Source organism: Humulus lupulus, chromosome 2, assembly GCF_963169125.1.
Source record: "Humulus lupulus chromosome 2, drHumLupu1.1, whole genome shotgun sequence".
Classification (NCBI taxonomy): domain Eukaryota; kingdom Viridiplantae; phylum Streptophyta; class Magnoliopsida; order Rosales; family Cannabaceae; genus Humulus; species Humulus lupulus.
In genome coordinates this window covers 32475879-32496549 of record NC_084794.1, presented here as the reverse complement: position 1 = coordinate 32496549, position 20671 = coordinate 32475879, and the positions used below count along the sequence as shown (strand labels likewise).

Here is a 20671-nt window from a genome sequence, read left to right as displayed (position 1 = left end):
CCCGGGGCATATTGGCAAGATGTTGTTGTGATGAATATTATGTTCTCACAAGTGGTACCGACCTGTTATGACGCATATCAGAATACCAAGGAAGCAGATAAGAAAAGGTTTTTGTGGGATTCAGATGTGATGTCAATGATTACGGGAATTGACAATCAATTTATGGCGTCGTGGAAGGGAGTAGACACTGTATATTGGTGCCAGAACTACCTTCAAGCACATTGGTTTGCAGTTGAAGCCTCCATTTCTACTTGGACTCTGAATGTTTATGATTCAAACGTGACAGTGATAAGTGATAAACAACTGCAATCCTTTATGAAGTCATGGTCTACTTTGTTCCCATCGCTGTTATTGCAGTTACAACTTTTCAAGGACGACCCTCGGTTGACGATTCCACCTGGAGCTAAAAGATGCAAATAGTTCAACGTGCATCGCATGCCAGTTAATTCAGTACCCCAAACCAAAGTCAGGTAATAAAAATTCTAGTTTTTATTCAAGTTTTTTAAATTAAATTCTATGTTGATTTTGTTACTAATGCAGTTTATGTTTCGTTCACAGTGGAGATTGTGCTGTGTACGCCATCAAGCACATCGAGCACTTATTAGGTAGGCTACCACTTCACACGATCTACGATGACAACATGGAGTTGTTCAGAAATAAATGGACAATTGACTTATGATATTAGAATGTTAGACATTGAACATTCTCTTGTTATATTTCTTTGCTTAAAATTTAAGTTATTAAAAAAAATTGAGTATCAAGCATGCAAATCATTAACGACAATTAGTAGTGAAAATCCAAGCGACCAAAATTCATTAACGACAATAAAAAAAAAAAAATAACCTGACCAATTAAGTTTAAATAAAATACAAAAAAAATTATACTCAAAGCCGAGCTTTGCATGAGGACTTGTTGTGGCCACGACCACCACATCTACTGCACTTACGCATTTTCACATCTTTTTCCCTGCCGGATGGTCAACGGTTTGTCCTTGGTCTTCCTAGCTTGGCTTCTTTGGAAGACCAACTTGTTGTTTCTCTATGGGTACACCAACTACCACATTCTTAATGTCATCTGGAAGTATCCAGTGATCCTCATTTCCAGTTGGGTAAATGGTTTCTTTGTACGAATTCCTCCATGACTCAATGGTGTAAAACGGTGAACTAAAAGAGTAAATGTTCACCCCACGCTCTATAGCTGCTGCAATTGCATGGGGACAAGGTGTGCCTATGAGCTAGAGTACCCCACATGAGCATGATTTCGTCATCAAATTCACCTCAGCATTTCTGTCTGCACCAGTTACATGAAACTCGAATTGGCCAAGGGCATAGACATTCATGAACCTTCCTTTGTTAGCATTGTTCGATACATCTGCCTCCATCAAGGTGGATAATTTGGTGGTAGTCTTCTCTGTCACACTACGTCGTTCAGAAAACCATGACTGTAGTGTGAACCGAATGAATTCCAAAAAAATTGCAACTGGAAAGGTTCTTGCATCCTTGGTCTTGTTGTTGAAGCTTTCAGCGTAGTTGCTTGTCATTATATTGTATAGTTTTCCAGGAAAGAAAGGACGAGACCACTTATCGAAACCAATTCCTTCCAAATAGGCAGCTATGGGAGGATCCATTCACTTAATATTTTCAAAATGCTTTAGAAATTCGGTCTTCTTCCATGCATAGGCTGCTGCCCACATCTCACTGTGACAGTGATCAGTCTTGAAATTATCTTTCACATTCATACTGATGTGATTGTAACCTGCGCTGTGGTAGGCATCAGGAAAGACAACCTCTAGAGCATGAATAATACTAGCATGCCTATCTGACACGAAAGCCAAGTCATCAACGTCTCCAATGGCTTCCTTCAACTTCGTCATGAAATATTTCCATGAGTTGTGGTTCTCACTATCCACCAACCCAAACGCAATTGGATATAAATGACTATTCGCATCCAAAGTAACGACACATAGCATATGGCCACCGTACTTGTTCTTCAGGAACGTGCCATCCACACATATCACAGGACGACAAAATCTGAATCCCTTCCTACAAACTCCAAGGGAAAAGAAGCAATATAGGAAACAACCATCTTCAGTGACAAAATCAGTAATTGTATCTGGATTCTTTTGTTGCAACATGTGCAAGTAGGATGGCAACTTGCAATACGAATCTTCATATGTCCCCCTAACATACGTAAGTGCCTTCTCTCTACATCTCCATGCCTTTTCATAACTCATATCAATACCGAAATTTTTCTTCATATCCTCCTTTATGTTGTTTTCCATGTAACTGGTCCCATCAACTGCGTATTTGTTCTTTATGAGGTGTCCAACGACCCACAGTGCAGCTTGACGATGACCTTTTTGTCGCTCTTCTAGTGAGCATGTGTGTACGCTCTTGTATACTGTGATCTCAAACATGGGGGACATTGGTAGTTTTTTCCCTCCCAGTCTCCAACAACAATCAGGATCTTTGCATGTGATATACCACACGTCAGTACCATACTTTTTCACCATATACTCAAAGTTATTCTTCATTGCAAATAGAGTAGCTTTGGTTTTTAAATCAATCTTGTCCTCAAAAGTCTTCCCAACATATATTTCTCCCATTGGTGCACCAGATGATGAGGAATGGGTTTTACCAGATACCTCAATATCTTTTTTTGTAAACATTGGGGCACTCCATCTGGTGTGATCTTCTCTTGATACAATTGTCTCCCTCCACCTAGTGTTATCTTCTGTCCTAGCAGGCTGATTACTGCTTCTGGCAGGTGTTCGACGTCCTTGAGTTGGGTGGTATGCCTGTGCAAGAGGCAGTCCTGGCTCTTCTTCTACTTGTTGGGCTTGGGAAATGTCTAACTCCTCATTTGAAACATCTGCACTATAATACGAGTCATCCTCGGAACCATCATCATTATCTTCAAAGCAATTACCAACTGGATCATCATTCACATAGGGATTGTACTCATATGCCTCAAGCACCCTGTGGGACCTCCTTGTGGTATATCAAGTTGAATAGTATCCATCAGATCAATAATTGGAACAAAAGTGCCCACCTCGCTAAGATGCTTGTAACTGCTACCTACAGGAGATGGATCGACACTGGTCGTGTCTTTTTTGTTCACACTAGGAGAAGGATCTGATATGACATTCTTCTTAACTGGAGTCACACATAAGACTATCTGTTCTTTCAAGCTTATTCCTAAGAATACAGGAACTTGACGATCATTCCTCAATTAAACCGGTGCAAATGGTTGGTCGCCGCATACGTATGGCACCTCGAGTTTCAATTCATACACCTCTCTATCCACCTGAAATGTCTCGTGCAGTATGTCAAGTAGTTGCAAGTAAGTGACATCATTCTTTACTGGTATCACTTCACCTTCAGTATCCTTAAAATACCATTTCCTACCATCTATTTCCCAAACACCGTTGTAAGAAACAAATACGTAAACAGTAGAACATGAAATAAAAAAAAACACTAATACAATTAGCTGAAAATCAGATGGTAGGAAATGATATTTTAAGGATGCTGAAAAACATGACCATCGAGCCATCATCGAGTAGGCATCGAATAACCATCGATCATGCATGAAATAGTTAGAATGCACATTACCATCGAGCTTGCATCGAGCAGGTATCGAGTAACCATTGAGCAAACATGCATCCGTAAAAAATGATGTGCCATCGAGCCTGCTTCGAGCATGCACGAAATAGTGAGAATGCACATTACCATAGAGCTTGCATCGAGCAAGTATCGAGTAACAATCGAGCAAGCATGGAACCGTAAAAAATGATGTGCCATCGAGCCTACATCGATCAGGCATCGAGCCTCCATCGAGCATGCACGAAATAGTGAGAATGCACATTACCATCGAGCTTGCATCGAGCAAGTATTGAGTAAAAATCGAGCAAGCATGAAAACCATAAAAAATGATGTGCCATCGAGCCTGAATCGAGCATGCACGAAATATTGAGAATGCACATTACCATCGAGCTTGCATCGAGTAGGTATTGAGTAACCATCGAGCACAACATGCGACCGTAAAAAATGATGTGCCCTCGAGCAGGCATCGAGCATCCATTGAGCATGCATGAAATAGTGAGAATGCACATTACCATCGAGTAGGTATCGAGTAACCATCGAGCACAACATGCAACCGTAAAAATTGATGTGCCGTCGAGCCTGCATTGAGCAGGCATCGAGCAACCATCGAGCACAACTCAAACCCATAAAAATTCCAGAAAACGTAGATCGACAAAAAAAAAAAAAAAAAAAAAGCAAAAATATGTGCAAATATTGCTCAGATCTATTTGAAATGCCCAAAAAGTTTAAAGGAAACATCACTAATCCAAGTATTTAAGAAAAAATTACTTACCCATAAGATTTTTCTCCAAGATTCCTCAACCCTTACTTTGGTCTTGATCTTTACAAATGGCTTCCTTCGTAGGGGGTTGCTCGACTTCCTTTTACCGTGGTGCTCTTAGTGGCGGTGTGAGGTGAGGTGAGTGAAAGCGAGTGAGGAAGAAACAAGAAGAATGAAGAGAAGAGGGAAGATAAGAGGGAAGAGAGGAAAGAGTTGTGATAGGGGTATTTTCGGTATGCTAAAAAGAATTGACATCATTTTGAAATAATAAAAAAGCCTAGCATTATTTTGAATTACACTACCCCATTAAGCATAAAAACTCAAATTTCCCTAATAATATTAATAATATGTACACCAAAATTATGCACCAACACATTACACTAACTGACGTGGTATTAAATATTTTAAATAGTCAAATTTCTCTTTTTCTTTTAAGAAAAGATTTCCTAAGAACTTATATTTTATAGTTTAACACATCACAAAGGATAATTTTTTACGCTTATGTTATATCCCATATATAAGGAGTGACTATAACACATTTATTTTTTTGACAACATCAGTGCATCATTTTTCTATTTTGGCACCTGAATAGCTATAATCACAATTTTTTTATATGATGGTGTACATTGTAGCAATCTAGAACATCATACAAAATTTTCAAGAAATTCTGAATAAATTTTAGTATCGAGAACATGGTTTAAACTGTCTTTTGCACGCGTGCTTGTTTTTTTTTTTGTGTGCGTGTGTAAAATTTAACAATTTGAACCTTATTTTCGGCTTCGTAAGCTATTCAAAATTTCTTAAAAATTTGGAGGATGCTCTAAATAACTACAATGTATATTTTCATATAAAAAAATTTGGAATTAGATCTATCTAGGTACCGAAAATAAAAAAAGAATGCACCGTTATTGTCAAAAAAGTAAATGCGTTGTAGTCGATGCCTATATATATTTCTTAAAATTTCTATCTATTAATAATATTTTGTACACATCATAGTTTTTTTTTTTATTTGATGTGATTCTGATGTTTTAATATGAGGTAGCATATCACTTGGTGTAAAAAATGCTGCTCAGCCCACTTGAATCAAAATTACAAGTTGATGTTGCTTCTCATTATTTGTTTATTTTTATTTTTTCAAAAAAATATTTTTATAATTTGCCAATTTCTGAATAATGAAAACAACCATGAGCCCCAGATTTGTAGTTGGATAGGGAGATGGAAGAAGAAAGTTAAAATGAGAGTATATATTCTTTGTTTGACAAAAAGAGAAAGAGAGGAAGGAGATTTTCTCCCTAATTATCCTTTTAAAAAATTAATAAATAGATATGCTCAACCGATAATATAATAATTTTAATAATTTTTTTTTTTCAACCAAATTTTACTGAACAACATAAATAAGGACTACTATCATCTATCCATTTTACTATTTAATATTACTAAGCTCGATCTTCATCTATCTTTCTCTCTCTCTCTCCCTCATAAAGTAGCCCATTACAATTTAAAGTGATATTTTTTTAATAATACATCTCATTCATTTCTGGGTATATGATTCAAAACCAAAAAATTATATTATAAATGATCATAGTTATCTTATAGGCCAAGCCGTGTGACATAGATTTCTCAATGTAGGACGATCTCTCTTAATTTTTTTCTGGTCTTTCTTGGGAGTTGAAGCTTGAAAGATGCATATGAATTGAGAGAGAGTGCAAGCTCACAAGTCACATGTGAACTCCAAACACAATTCTTTTTTTTTTTTTTTTACAAATTGGGGTTGGGTTGGGCCCTTCTCAAATTGATTTCTTGCATCTATACCAGTCTCTCCTTCACCTAAAATTGCAGAATTTCTCCAAGTAGGACACTTCTAAGGAATTAAGCTATCAAACTATTGGATAAATAAAAAACACACATATAAGTTAATAAATAGAAATTAAAAGAATAAAAGATGGTAAAAATATATATGGCTCTAATGTTTTTAGTTATACAAATATATTATTTAAGTCATTAAATCGTAAGCCGACCTTAGCTCAGTTGGCAGAGCGGAGGACTGTAGTGGGTAAATCTGATAGCTATCCTTAGGTCGCTGGTTCGAATCCGGCAGGTCGGAGTCTTTTTTTATTTATCTATATACTTTTGACAAAATTATATATTTGATATCCTTAGTATTTTTTTTTAAATAATTATTATTCAAACTGATTCCTGCCTGGATGGTTGGATTAGATTTGATTAAGCAAGTGGTGGCGTTGAGTTATTCTTTGTGCAGTATCTACTATATATATCTAATAAAATTTACCTTATATAGAAACATGTCATTTCCACATTAATAATTTAGTACCAAATATAGTTTGACACAGATAACGAGGACTATAGTAATAACATTATTTATAATAAAATATTAAAGAAGCTGTTTCAGAGTGGGAAAAAAAACAAAAGACTCTTCAGAGTGCTAATGATCATCAGAAGACAAAATAATACATATATACATGCATGCCTATGACTCAATTTGTCTCATATACAATATTATTAGAAGACAACCGTGTACTCTTTCTCTTCTTTCTATTTCATGTGCTCATAGGCAGCGATTGAACATTCATTACAAACTGGCCCAAACCCATATGTATATATATATATGCTGCCCTGGCCTTTTCATAATTTTCTTGTGGCCTTATTTTGACAGTTCAATTTTTTCCTGACAATTTAATCAAAAGACAAACATTTTATTTTGTCACTTCCTCTTCACCAAAATGGACCACAAATGAAGAAAATCTTAGATATCCCAAAATTTCATCATGGTAGGCCCAAATTAATACATTAGCTAGATAGCAAGTACTATTAATCCCACATGCGTAACATTTTTAATCAATAAGACACTTACTTAGCTAGCTATGTAGGCCACAAATTATCAACCCATGGAATCCTCAGCCAAGTTAGTGATCATGGGGACCCAAGCTGTTGAAAAAACCGAGTTGTGACCCTTCCATGTGAGCACCAACATATGATCTTCTTCTTCCTTCTTCATGCCCCACCCACTTGCATGTTCATCAAGCAAAGCCTTGACTTCTTTAATGGTATCTTCACTAAATGGAATACTCAAAAAACCTGCGTTTCTCATTCTTCGGTACAATGTAGCACCGGACTCTAACCTCTCTATTCTTTGGAACCCTTCGAAGCCGATAATGTTTTCAATCTTGTGACCGATATCTGATTCGTATTCAATCCTCTGGCAACTGTCTTTTGGTAAGAAAGTTTCCAAGGCATCAAAGGGTATCCATAGATAGTTGAAACATGTTGTTATCCTCGACGTGAGACTTGAGGCGTTTAGATCAGAGTCTTCATCAACCACAACTACAATTCTTGGGTTAAGGCCTTTAATAGCGTTGAGAAAAGTGTCACGTAAAGAGTAGTTGTAATTGTTACCAATATCTTTATGATGATGGGGATGATGATCTGGACCTATATCAGGCAAATATCGTAGCCAGTTCTGGAAATTTACAACCAAAGCTTCATCATCTTGGAGGTTTAGTGAAGAAGCATTAAGATGAGTTAGAAGCAATTCAAATTGATAGGTAGAGGAATTATATTCTTCATCACTAACAATATCGTTAGTACTACTACTACTACTACTTAAGGTAACTACTTCAGGAGACGAATTAGGAGAGTTAGAGGAATAGTTAGGTGATGAGTTTCCAATAACATTAAATTCAAAGGGTACTTGTCTAAACTTTGAGAAATTGGCTAAACGAAGACCAACTTCTTCACAAGACATATTGAGCAAAGGAGGGACCGGTGGCCTAAACGAGGGGACTGTAACTCGAAGGGAAGGAGGCCCTTCAGGCCTTTTAGCTAAGGCATCTATCAAAGTAGGCCACTGCATACAATAAGTGATGCTAAAATCTAATATATGAACTTTATTGTACCCTTGAATTGCCTTGAAAATGAGACTATTTGAAGCACAATATCCAAAACGGTGCCAGGGGATTAGGTCAACATACCGGCCAGCTAGCTCAGTTACGGACATCAACCTCCTCTGAACGACGCCGTTTGATGATGATGGTGATGATGATCTGCTCAAGCTCATCTCTGTCGTACTTGTTGTAGTACTATTCGTAGGAGTGGGGCAAATCCTTGATGCCCTTGAGATTAGTGCCCTTAGAAACCAAGAGGTGAGCCTTTGGTTAGGGTCACCGACGGAGGAGGCCACATTGTTGAGAACCCACATGACTTGTTGGGCCAAAGTGACGTCGTTTCTCTCTAAAGCACTCGCACAGTGAAGCAAAAGCTTCTCTATGCAACCCCCATCAAGGCTTCCTAGACACCCTCTAAGGGCCCCTGCCAGAGAGCCTTGAGGAGTGTTAATGAAGAGATTATTAGTATTATTACTGTAGTTATTAGGGTTTTGTAGAGAAATAGACGTTGTTGTAGCGCTTCCTCTTACTTCGGTTTTCATGGCCAAGGGAGAAAGTAATTAGGGTTTTCTCTTTTTGGGTGTGTAGAGAGAGCTAGAAAGATGGCGGAGGATGACGATATTAGGGTGAGAAAAAAAGAAAAAGAAGTGGGAAAGTGAGAGGAATAGACTATCTAGGACTAGCTAATTTCTTTTGAGGGTTTACACGTGTCTTCTCGATATTGGTGATTATGATATAGAAGAAGCTAGGGTTTTATCTATTGGAGACTGAAATATTCAGTTTAAGAAAACATGGGTACATGTTGATCAAGATCTTTTTCATGGCACTATAGTCTAGCGCGTTTTAAATATGTAATGAGAGAGAGAGAGAGGGCTAGTTTATAGCCTGCCAATCTAAGCGTGTGTGTATATATATATATATACAAGAGTAAGAGGTCTCTGTTGAACAAGTTACCCAGATATACATAAAAAGGATTCAAAAGAAGACAAATGTATCGTAAAACGAACTTTAAATACTTTGGATAATTAATAAAATGACAAAAAGAAAAAAAAAATATATGGTTTCTCACGAGTTACCTTTGATTTTAAATTGAACTTGTAGCTTTGCCTTTGAGTGATTTTCTTGTATATATATATGTAAATATATTATATATATCCGGCCAGTGGCATATATATTCATGTGACATTCGAAGTATATTAATTCATGTGAGCCATATATGGACGTACGGATGGACTTTAGAGGTTTTTAGCTTATCTCTCGTTTTGTTTTCTTCTATTCATTCTGATATTACTATTTCTCAAAGTTAAGATAAAATTACTTTAACAGAGTTGATTGATTGGGATAAATCATTATCAATGTTCAAAGGGCTTGCATATAGTTGTTGAATGTTTTTATATGATTATTTGTAAATGTATTTATCTTCTTATTTTCGTGAGAAGCTTATGTACACTATTTGACCACACTAGTAATATATACTAGTGTATCCTTTACTCAATTCTTAATAATAAGTAACTTTTTGGATTGGACTGATTATCTTACTTAACACATTTTCTTTATAAGTATATACAATTGAACATTACTAATACATTATATATTAGCTACATGTAAGTAAGAACTCTAATATGTTGTAGTGTCCAGAATTTTAAGAAAATATATACAATTACCCATGCTTGTGAATTAACCATGATCAGTAAATTAACACTTATCATATTTTTACTAATTTGTATGGTTAATGTTAATTACTTTAATTAGCATGAATTCTTATATCTAATTTTGCAGGAATCCAAGTATATATAATGACCGTGCGTGTATATATACAATATATATTTCTCTCAATTCCTTCATGCGATTCAATACATTTTGATCAATACATTTGTAAAACCTAGCAAAGAGTAGGTTAAACAAGCTGCCTTTGCCGGCAAAACTTTTTTGTTTTATCTCTCTCTACTGATCATGATGGAATAATTAATGCATTTTGTGACAAAACCAATTTTTTTTATATTTAATTAATTAATAATAATAATCTTAGGTTATTGATCATTAAGTTCAGCGTTTGATGGTCACCATTCATTCTCATGTCGCACAACGATATCTATGAGAGATCAACTTGGTTGCTTGTGCCAGGCGATGCCACCAGATAAGACAATTTAGACCTCTTCTCCCCAAAAAGACATACAAATTAAGAATATTTATTCAACAAAAATAATTGTATCTATTTTTAGCTCCTTATGTTGGTTATAAACCATTGGTTATTGTCTGATACTATAAGTCATTTTCTCTATAATTCTAATTAAATTAATTATATATTTATAGTACGTAGTATGCATGCAAATACAAATGAGAATAATTAATAATTGAATCATGAGAAATGAGCAATGATAAATAAATGAGTTTATATATAATATGGAACTGTGATATAAAAAAACGTTTGTCTCTTACTGATGCATATAAACCAAATAAAATGCTTTTAAGTTCACTCACTCTCTCTTGTTGTGCTTCATTCGTCTTTTTTTTTTTTCATTGCATGTTTTTAGTGTTATATATACAGCCGCCTGATCAATATATGTGCAAACCTAAAATAGTTAACCCCACATATATAATGTATTCATTCAATTACATATACGACATGTAAAATTATTTTATTGTAAATATGTGTCGCATCACCATATATTATATCAAACACATAGTTAAAATTTGTTGATTGTAAAGTAGTAATATTAATTTGTCAAAAAAAGTAGTTATATTAATAGTTAAATGACTAATAAAGTGAATAAACAGTACTGCTTCTAAACTTGATTAGCGAAACATATATAAAAAATAAAAACGTACAGTTTACAAAAATTAAAGCAGCTGCTGCTCTGATAAATATGTGCCTTTGTTTCTGCAGTATCAACGTATTAATTAATGATGATGTACATATATTATATGCATGTAAACGACAAATTGTGGAATCAACACGACGCTTTTCACAGTCTTACTTAGCTAGGTTTGTGGCGAAGAGAGAGGAATTTCACTGCCTATAATAATAATAATAATAATGTTGCTAAAGAAATTAAAAGGAACAAATTTAACGCATGGATTTTTTGGGTTGAGTCGCGAATTTAGTTGCTTTTTTTAAGATGTTTCGCGGCTCTACCCAAATTGTGGAAGACAACTTATCAACCACGCTGTCCCAAGGATAAAACATCTCAGATCGCCTTTGTCTCAGTATTCTCCTGCACTGAAGAACATTATTCTATGTACACCTCATTAATGCTCGAAAAAACTCAAAAAGAATATTTGGTTTAGATAATTGAGAATATCGTATACAACGAGAAAAGAAAACGTTCTTGATATGGTGGGATTCGTGGTTCACGTTAAGAACAAATGAGAGAGAGAGAGTAGGAGTGACTCTCACTTAACTGATCTTAATAAAAACATTTTCTTTCAATAAATGAAATAATAAATAAAAATATTTATTTTATTAAAGCATTTTTCAACAAAAATAATAAGTGTCACACCACAGCTCGGTCAAACGGCAGCGACAGCGTGCGTGTGTGATGGTCAAGTGTGTGTCTCTTCACCCATGCGTACAAAGCTGGGTACCCCTTGGGGCACATCTCCAATGGTAGAGCTCTCACTAAATATACACCCTTAAAAGAGTGTTACAAATCCATGTGAGACTCTTTCTCTTTTAATACACAAAATACACTTTTCTATTTTTAATATTATTATTTTTTAAATAATTCATAAAGTACAAAAAGTACCAACAATCCTCCACTTGATTAATTTTAAAAAATATTTTCTCGTGCAATATCACAATCTATAAGATTGTGCATAAACAAATGTATCCTTCGACTTGAACCTTTGCATAGTGAGAACGATTCAGATTACGCTAGAGTGACACGAAGTCTTGAACTCTATCTCTAACATCAAATCACGCACAACCTTTTTAGGGTGTAGTCAAAAGCATGTGCATTAATGAACATGCACGTTTATCCCAATATTAGTGAACGCTCTAAAAATTTTGCCCAAAATTCCATAGGAAACAACCCAATTCCACATTCACATAGTGAGTCTATAAAGAGTACTCTTGTAGCTTGGTACTCCAATCCACATAGAGTATAGATCACATTAAGAGTTTCGATTAACTCATCCTCTTATCGTTTTAGGATTCCATGCTTCTATTTACTTAAGGAAATTAGCATGATCCAACTCATATCATTTCACAACTTGTTATTACCCATTGAACCTAATTCTTGGGATCTCCAGCCTTTAGGTTGGGTTACCTTTATGAGTGACTCATCATTCTAAGGGTGGTAATCTCATTCCTTTTGAAGTTTTATGGACTTTCTCTCTAGCTAATCCTTTTGTCAAAAGATCTGCTAAATTATCATTAGTGCATACATGATCCACTCTAACAACTCCTGTTGAGAGGAAATCTCTAACAATGATGTGCTTACCACGTATCAGTCATCTCCTACCGTTGTAATAATGATTCTGAATTTTGGCAATAAGCGCGGTACTATCGCAGTGAACCAACACAACTGGTATCAGTCTTTCCCATAAAGAGATCTCAGCTAGTAGGCTTCTCAACCAACCTGCTTCTTCACTAGCAGTAGCGAGTGCTATCATTTTTGACTCCATTTTGGATTGAGCTAAAATAGTCTGTTTCTTTGATTTCCATGAAATAGCTCCACCAACTATACTAAAAATATAGCCACTTGTTGCTTTGGAGTCATCTGATAGAGTGTTCCAGTCTGAATCACTGTATCCTTAAAGGACAGCTGGAAACTTTTGATAATGTAATCCAAGGTTCATGGTTCTTTTAAGGTATATCATGACCCTTTCAATAACATGCCAATGCTCTATACTAGGTCTATTATTAAACATGCACAGTAATCCCACATCATAGGCAATGTCGGTCTAGTACAATCAGTGGTATACCGAAGGCTATCAGTGATGCTCGCATTCTCTGATTGTCTAACACCATCACCAGTGTTCTTTAATAGTTTTACACTTGGATCATATGGTGTGCAAGCAAGTTTAAAATCAAAGTAATTTTATTTATTTAGAATCTTCTCAATGTAATGAGATTGATCTAGAGAAATTCCATTTTTAGTCCTAGTAATCTTTATACCAAGGATTGCACTCGCTTCTCCGAGGTCTTTCATATCAAAGTTGACACATAATAGAGATTTCACAGTATTCACAACATGCATATTCGTTTTGGGATTTGTGCTCTTTAAAGCATATGTATTGGACCATGTTTTATGAAATAAATAATTTAAATGAATTTTAGCATATATTGTTTGTTTATTATTATTGATAGAATAATATTATATAAATATAAAAAAAATTCCAAATTCATTTTTGTGACTACAATCTTGTATTGGTACGAGAGATAAGATTGTAAGGAACAAATTTAAATAGTTCGCAGTAAAACAAAGTTAAATGGAATCTTTGAATTAAATAGGGTTTATACATTTTTGGACCCTGTTTTTTTTCCATTACCTGTTTGGACCCTGTGTTTTGAAAAATTACTTTTTGGACCCTATGTTTTGTAAAATGGTTAAAATAGAACCCTAAACCCGATTTTGGTCAATGTTTTCTCAACTAAAATCACAAATAATTTACCAAACTAACAATTCAGAACAAAAATAAAATCATTCTGCTTAAAAACTGTGTTGTTATATTCAATTTTTTCTTCATCAAAATTGAGTTTAGGGTTCTATTTTAACCATTTTACAAAACATAGGGTCCAAAAAGTAATTTGTCAAAACACAGGGTCCAAAAAAGTATAAACCCAATTAAATATTATAAGTACGGTTCAATAGTATTATGAATACATGTAATCTAGATTTGCATTACCAATGCAGTAGGACATCTTAGTGGATGTACTTTGTATAAAGTGGTTATATATAAGCGGGACCCGATATGTTATTAATACTTAATAATATCGTTTATTTTATAAGTATTAATTAAATATATCAATTAGATGATCATATAAAAATTGATCGTAATCCTAAAGTTATTATGAACTCCTCTTTATGTCATATGAGTTCTTTGATTCATTCATTATGGTTTGTCAGAATGATCAGGCTGAAAACTTTTGTTTTGGAAACTCACATTGATGTAAATTTCTGGGGACATAATATATAGATATGTAATCTATACCTTTCTGAGAGGAATTTAATGATGGTTCTCTTAAGGGTTAGCTTTTGGAACTGAAAGGTTATTGAGCTCAAATTCATAAATCAGTTTATGAATTAACCTTCACTAGTAAAGTTAATGGTACTTAAAGAAACAAGATATAATTAAAGAGGTCAAACAGTAATTAATTTCTACTTTAATTATGAACCATTAATAGATGATTGAATTGTATGTAGTGATTAAATTGATTGACACTTTTTATACTTAAAAGTACTCAATAAATAAATGTCTATAATTACAAGAGTGCAGTCTCATATTTTTAGTGGAACAATATTGAGATTAATACATTAAGGTTATTATATTAAAGAGTTTTACTTAATAATCTAAATTTATTGGAGCTTGAAATTATAGGTACATATAGGTCCCAAAGATGTCTCTATCAACATTATTCAAGGTAAAAGTTGAAATTGGGAAAAATTAGGAAAATGATATATTTGGAAGAAATTTGTTCTTCAGGGTCAAATATATAATTGAGACAAATTAATTAATTTAATTTTTTAAATAAAATAAATATTTTTGAAAATAACATTTAAATAATTACGATAATTAATTAGTTTTATTTATTTAAATAATGTGAAAATATATTTTTGATAATTAAAACGGATTTGAATTTGAAATGATATTTATTCTATAATTAATTTGATGAGATAAGTTATCAGGTTTATATATTTTTAAATAAATACTAATTAAATAATAATTAAATGAAAGTGGTTAAGACACATATCCCTGAAATTGGGATATGCTACATGCCATTCACCGTGCAAGCACTGTGAGCACTGTGATTGGTTGTGAATGGCGTGTGACTAGGTCCAAGATTGGGTCTTGAATTTTTCTTTTATTTATTCAATTATTTATATAATAATTGGTTTATAATTTGAATTTTAAATTTAATTAATTATTTTATAAATCTATCTGATAGAAATTAGTTTTAAAAAGGAGATTCAAGAGAATTCTAAGTCTTTCACATAGAGAGAAAAATATATCGTATTATTTTTCTCTATCCCTGAAAACTGTCTCACATTTGATATTCTAAGATCTCATGAGTTGAGTACATCTTTTGAATTATAAATTTCCCCACCATTACTCTACGTGCCCACACACATCTTGAGGTATAGAGATACATCTTGAAAGATCTTGGTCTGAGTATTCAAAAGGCTGGTTTGGATTGGATGTTCGTTGGAGTTACTAAAAGATAGCAAGGACTCTTGATTGTTCTACAACTGGTAAATCCTCATCTTTTTCTTTCTCATTTATTAATGTTTGGCATATTAATGGATTTGATTATCTAAAGATTGTTTAAATAATTTGTTTGGAATCTTTGGGCCCACCATCCCGTGCTTTCCGCTACGCATATGGTAAACCAGTCACCAACAACAAAAAATAAGCAAGTCATCTACACACTACTACAAAAAAGGATTTTTAGGACTCGCGGGGCGCGAAACCTCTATTTGAGAGCTTAAAAAGTGAGGTTAAGCGAGTCCCCTACTATTCCTCCACAACACTTTAACAAGAGGAATCGTCTTATTCTGCAGTACTTTGTCCTTCCAATCCAAGATCTGAACTGGTTGCTCCTCATAGGCTAGATCTGTCTGCAATTCCAAGTCGTCATACCTTAACACATGTGTTGCATCTGAGACGTACTTCCAGAGCATAGAGACATGGAATACGTCATGGACTCCTGACAACGATGGTGGTAAGCCTAACCTGTAAGCCACCTGACCGATCCTTTCCAGGATCTCAAAAGGTCCAATGAACCTAGGGCTTAGCTTGCCCTTCTTCCCAAATCTCCTCACTCCTCGCAATGGCGAAACTCGGAGAAATACGTGGTCCCCAACCCGGAACTCCACGCCCCTACGCTTGGGATCAACGTAGCTCTTCTGTTTCTCTGTGAGGCGAGCATCCTAGCTCGGATCTTCTCAATAACTTCATTTGTCATATGAACCATATCCGACCCCAGATACTTCCTCTCACCCATCTCATCCCAATGAATTGGTGATCTACATTTCCTCCCATATAACATTTCATAGGGAGCCACTCCAATCGTTGATTGGTAACTATTGTTATACAAAAACTCAATCAACGGGAGATACTTACTCCAAGATCCCTTGAAGTCAATCAGGCATGCTTGAAGCATATCCTCCAATACCTGAATCGTACTCTCAGACTGTCCATCAATCTGAGGATGAAAGGTTGTGCTGAACTTCAACTGAGTTCCCATAGCCTTCTGCAAACTACCCCAAAATTTAGAGGTAAAGATAGGATCCTGGTCTGACACTATAGACTTAGGAACCCTATGGAGACGTATGATCTCCCTCACATACAACTCTGCATACTGATCCACAGTGTATGTCGACCTCACTGGAAGAAAATGGGTTGTCTTGGTGTATCTGTCCACTATCACCCACACCGAGTCATGAAGCCCTACTGTTCTGGGTAAACCTCCTACAAAATCCATCATAATATCCTCCCATTTCCACTTGGGAATACCCAAAGGCTGAAGCAACCTTGCTGGTCACTGATGCTCAGCCTTCACCTGCTGACAGGTTAAATATCTAGCTACGTACTCTACCACATCTTTCTTCATCCCAGACCACCAATATAATGTCCGTAGATCTTGGTACATCTTCGTGGTACCCGGATGAAGTGAGTACGGTGTCATATGTGACTCATTCAATATCTCTCGTCTGATCCCCTCATTAGCTAGAATATAAATCCGCCTCTGATACTGAAGCAAACCAACCTCAGAAATAGAATAGTCCTTAGCTACTCCCGCTAAGACATTCTCTCTAACCTCCTGTAACTGAACGTCTACCAATTGACCTTCTTTAATCCTTTCCAACAGGGTCGACTGCAGAGTAATATCGGCCAACTGGCCCACCACCAACTCTATCCCCGCTTTGACCATCTCATCAGCTAACTCTCTCGAGATCTGGGTGGAACTATATAACTGACCTGGGCCTCTCCGGCTCAATGCATCCGCCACTACATTGGCTTTCCCTGGATGGTAAAGAATATCACAACCATAGTCTTTTACCAACTCCACCCAACGTCTCTGCCTCATGTTCTTGTCCTTTTGGGTGAAAAATTACTTCAAGCTCTTGTGATCAGTGTATATCTCGCACTTCTCCCCATATAGATAATCCCGCCAAACCTTTAGTGCGAATACCACCGCTGCTAACTCCAAGTCATGGGTAGGATACCGTTGCTCATACTCCTTCAGCTGTCATGATGCATAAGCTATGACCTTCTCATTCTGCATCAACATACAACCTAAACCCAACCTTGACGCATCGTAGTAGACAACAAACTTCCCTTCCCCCAAAGGAAGACTTAACACAGGTGTGGTAATAAGTCGTCGCTTCAACTCTTGGAAACTGTTCTCACACTTGTCTGACCAGATAAACTTCAAATTCTTCCGTGTCAATTCTGTCATCGGTGCCGCTATCTTCGAGAAGCCTTCCACAAACCGTCTGTAGTAACCCGCTAGACCAAGAAAAATCTGCACCTTCGAGGCGTTTCTTGGCCTCGGCCAATCCCTAACTGCCTCCACCTTAGATGGATCCACCTTAATCCCACCTGCACCAACAATATGTCCAAGGAATGTCACTTCTGGTAGCCAAAATTCACATTTCTTAAACTTGGCGTACAACTGATGCTCCCTCAACCTCTGTAAAACCTGACGAAGATGAATCTCGTGCTCTGCCTCGGAACTGGAGTACACTAAGATGTCGTCGATAAAGACTATAACGAACTGATCCAAAAAATCCTTGAACACCTTGTTCATTAGATCCATAAAAGCTGTTGGGGCATTGGTCAAACTAAATGACATGACTAGAAACTCATAGTTCCCATACCTCGTTCAGAAGGCCGTCTTCGGTATGTCCTCGTCCTTGATCCTCAACTGGTGATAACCAAATCGAAGATCAATCTTCGAGAACACCGTCTTACCCTGCAGCTGATCGAACAAGTCGTCAATCCTTGGTAGGGGATACTTATTCTTGATAGTTAACTTATTCAATTCCTGGTAGTCTATACACATCCTCATTGTCCCATCCTTCTTCTTCACAAACAAAATTGGAGCACCCCATGGAGAGTAGCTAGGCCTGATGAACCCCAAATCCAGAAGCTCTTGTAATTGTATCTTCAATTCCTTCAGTTCTGCCAGTGCCATTCTATATGGTGCCCTCGACACTGGCTCTGTCCCCAACGCCAACTCAATGACAAACTGAATCTCCCTACGCGGTGGCAATCCAAGTAAATCCTCAGGAAACACATCCAAGAACTCACAAACCAATCTGGTCTCCTCCGGTCTTGTTGGCGAAATCCTGGTGGTATCCACCACACTAGCAAGAAAACCTATGCACCCTCCTTGTAACAGATCTCTGGCTCTCGGTGCTGATATCCTGGGTACGCGGGGTCCATGCACCGCTCCCACGAAGACAAAGGGATCCTCGCCCGCCGGCTCAAAGGTCAAAATCTTCTTCCTGCAGTCAATAGTAGCTTCGTACCTAACCAGCCAATCCATGCCTAAAATCATGTCAAAGTCCTCGATACTCAACTCAATCAAGTCTACTGACAACTCCCTACCATCAACCATCACTAACAATGCTCTAATCCTCCTCCTAGAAACTACCAGTTCTCCTGTAGACAAAATAGTCCCAAACCCCGAAGTACAATACTCACTAGGTCTACACAGTCTATCAATTACCTTACTAGAAAAAAATGAATGTGTAGCACCAGAGTCAATCAATACAGTAAAAGGAGAGCCAGCGCTAGAAAGATGACCTGTCACTACCGAGGGACTAGCCTCGGCCTCCACTTGCGTCAGGGTGAACACTCGAGCTGGAGTCAAGCTATCTGCCTTCCCTGCATCTCCCTTCTTCACTGTCGGGCAGTCTTTCTTGAGGTGTCCTACCACCCCGCACACATAACAGGCCTTAGCCCGACACTCGCCTGGATGGCATCTTCTGCACCTTGTGCACTCAGGATAGATCCTCCATGCATCATCGCCTCCCTGACGGCCACCTTGAGTACCCCGACCTCTCCTATCAGGGTCAGGAGTGGTCGAAGCATCGATGGTCTTCCTCTTCAGATCACTGGGGCCTCCGCCCTTACCAGAACTAGAATATGGAGGCACCGCCCTGCGGCCCTCACGCCTCGCGGCACTCTCTCTCCATATCTTATTCTCCGCTTCCTTAGCGGTAAGAGCCTTCTCCACAGCCTGGGCATAAGTTGTCCCCCTAGGAACTATTGTAATCCTCACATCTCGGGCTATCATAGCATTAAGCCCTATGATAAATCTATCTTGCCTAGCTGCATCAGTAGGCACAAGATCTGGTGCGAACTTCACAAATCTGTCAAACTTCACGGCATATTCTGTAACTGTCATGCTGCCCTGAACCAGCCCCACTAACTCATTTACTTTCGCTGCCCTGATGGCAACATTATAGTACTTTTGACAGAATAGGTCCTTGAATCCTTCCCAACTCAATGTAGTAACATCTCTAGTCTGTGATGCCACTTCCCACCAAATACGGGCATCCTCTCTAAGAATATATGTGGCACAGGCCACTCTGTCATGTCCCTCTACCCTCATAAAATCCAGGATAGTAGTAATCATGGTCATCCACTGTTCGACCTTCAGTGGATCAGGGCCTCCCTCGAAGATCGGGGGTTGCTACTTTCTGAACCGCTCATACAACGGCTCCCATCTGTTACCAACCTCTACTGGCTGTACAACTGGTACCACTGCAGGTGGCACAATAGGGGCAACACTCCCTGATGGAGCCTGCTGTCGCAGAATGCAGATATGCTCATCCTGGCTCTGTAGCCGTGCTTGCATGTCTGCCATAAGCTGCTGCCAGTTCTCAGGGATTGGCGGAGGGGTATGGCCCTGGTCATCATCTCTAGTCTAAGACCTAGTGCCAGCTAGTCGTGTAGATTTTCTTGATGCATAATTATCCAAGTCAATATGCAATCAATGACTCGCCAGTCAGACTATGATGACAGGGTAATAATCCTTTCTTGATCCACCATTAGAACTCAAACATTCACAAACAATCAAGATATAACAATTTATCCAAGTATTCATCCATATATTCATTCACATGCATAGCAATGCTAATAAGCATGCCTTAATATCATCATGCAACAGTCAAGGGCCAAGCTCTATCAGTATCTCATGCTCCTTATTAATCAAGCAGATATCAACAGTC

At 37.1% G+C, this 20671-nt stretch overlaps 1 protein-coding gene and 1 non-coding gene across 2 annotated transcripts; one reads left to right on the top strand and one right to left on the bottom strand.

Annotated features, from left to right (window-relative positions):
• Window positions 1–6375: 6375 nt before the first annotated feature.
• Window positions 6376–6466, top strand: TRNAY-GUA (transfer RNA tyrosine (anticodon GUA)). The gene is given in 2 exon segments: window positions 6376–6412; window positions 6431–6466. It is a non-coding gene; the product is annotated as a tRNA-Tyr (tRNA).
• A 259-nt stretch (window positions 6467–6725) lies between these two features.
• Window positions 6726–9140, bottom strand: LOC133817632 (scarecrow-like protein 32). Its single transcript, XM_062250204.1, has one exon. The coding sequence runs from the start codon at window positions 8804–8806 to the stop codon at window positions 7262–7264; it is 1545 nt and encodes a 514-aa protein (XP_062106188.1). The 5' UTR covers window positions 8807–9140; the 3' UTR covers window positions 6726–7261.
• Between the last annotated feature and the right edge of the window lie 11531 nt (window positions 9141–20671).

Bases quoted from the DNA above. Each gene is read 5' to 3' on its own strand.
- LOC133817632 (XM_062250204.1), bottom strand. From the start codon at position 8,806: ATGAAAACCGAAGTAAGAGGAAGCGCTACAACAACGTCTATTTCTCTA.